At 49.6% G+C, this 1,517-nt stretch overlaps 1 protein-coding gene across 1 annotated transcript; it reads right to left on the bottom strand.

The window, feature by feature from the left end:
• Positions 1-50: 50 nt before the first annotated feature.
• On the bottom strand, positions 51-1,153 carry SARC_15946 (hypothetical protein; the record flags this gene model as incomplete). Its single annotated transcript, XM_014289941.1, has 2 exons — positions 51-230; positions 669-1,153. Coding segments are annotated over 2 exons (665 nt in total), but the record flags the coding sequence as incomplete, so codon positions are not given.
• Between the last annotated feature and the right edge of the window lie 364 nt (positions 1,154-1,517).

The raw sequence follows: 1,517 nt of genomic DNA, 5'->3' as shown, positions 1-1,517 counted from the left end.
GTGTGTGTGTGTGTATGTATGTATGTATGTATATAAATACACACACTCACTCACATCGTCCTCTGATGAGCTCTCAACCGCGTCGTCGACATCGAATTCCGACTCTGATTCCGATGTCAGGGGCTGGGCTTGTTTGCCGTCCACTTTCCTCCTGCCTGTGTAGGATGGCTTGGCTCTTGTGGGCAGATTTGCCTCACCATCACTACCACTGCTCTCAGTCCCATGTTCATCTGCAGGTGGTACGTTCAGGTCAGTAACAACTGTCAAACATGTATGAGGGGGTTTAACCGCCAAAACCCTAAACCCTTGCCTTTCAATATATTCTTTGACGTCTGTCATACCAGTGGTATCCAAATACATTGAGCTCGGCAGAGATGCCCATCAGTGAACAACTACTCTATATGGCCAATACATTCTTTCGATGCATGAAAGGGCAGATTATTAGAAGATGAGTGCAAATGATGAGTGGGTCGGTGTACCACAGAGTAACCAAATATGGGACTCTGGAGTAGAGCAGAGTATGTGAAAATATAACATATATCACAGCAGAGAATACTACACTCAGCCATGACATTAAAACATTCAACCAACACACTATGACACTCCACCAACACGCAACAAACTATGAAACTCCGCCACGACACTCAATCAAAACACACGCGCCATACCCACAGACTCGGACAGCCTCTTGCGCTTGCGCTTGATTCCCCCACCCACTGGTCCTCGCTTACGCGTGGCTGTGGCTGTGGCTGTAGCTGTGGCTGTAGCTGTGGCTGTGGCTGTGGCATTGGGTGTCTTCCTGGGCCGTCCTCTGCCTCTTCCACTGGCAGTTGGTGTGCCCTTAGTCGCGTGTGCGTGTACTACTTTCTCTTTGCCTGACTTGCCGTCCTCGTGAGCGGTTGTTTTGGCGTCGCTGTCGGGCGGGTTTTTCGCGTGGGCGTCGTCGTGCTTTAACCCCACGGCGCTGATAAGAGAGTCGACGTTGTAGTTGACGCTCTTGGTGGCGCGTCGGCCTGGTCGTCTTCTGCCGCCGGTGGTTGCGTCCACTTCGTCTGGGAGAATGTTGGCCAGGTCCAGACCCACCGGCTGGTCCTCGAGTTTGAACTCGAACTGGTCATTGTCAACTGTTGTAGGCTGACCTGTGGTGGTTTCTATCGGTGCGACAGTGGGGTTGTGAGAGGAGAATGATTAAGTGTGCACTGAGAAGTTCTAGAAACGGCATGCGAGTGACCACATGGGCACGCCATCATGTGATCGGGTATAGGAAACCTGACAGACAGACTAAGCAGTCCCAGAGTATGTGCTAACGTGAGCCAAATGGCTGTGAAGAAATGTTCGGGACTTATCACTGGAATATGCCGAATACAATCCAAGATAATTTTGATTTAACTACGAAACGCTGGTCATGACTAAGTAAAATCGACGCCCTAATCCTCTCACGAGACGATGCATCGTTATCTCTCCAACACTTCAGAGACTTCAGATATGGGACTAATTTAGATTACAACATTTGTTTA

This window comes from Sphaeroforma arctica (genome assembly GCF_001186125.1).
Source record: "Sphaeroforma arctica JP610 unplaced genomic scaffold supercont1.7042, whole genome shotgun sequence".
NCBI lineage: Eukaryota > Ichthyosporea > Ichthyophonida > Sphaeroforma > Sphaeroforma arctica.
This window is presented reverse-complemented; position numbering and strand designations above follow the sequence as displayed.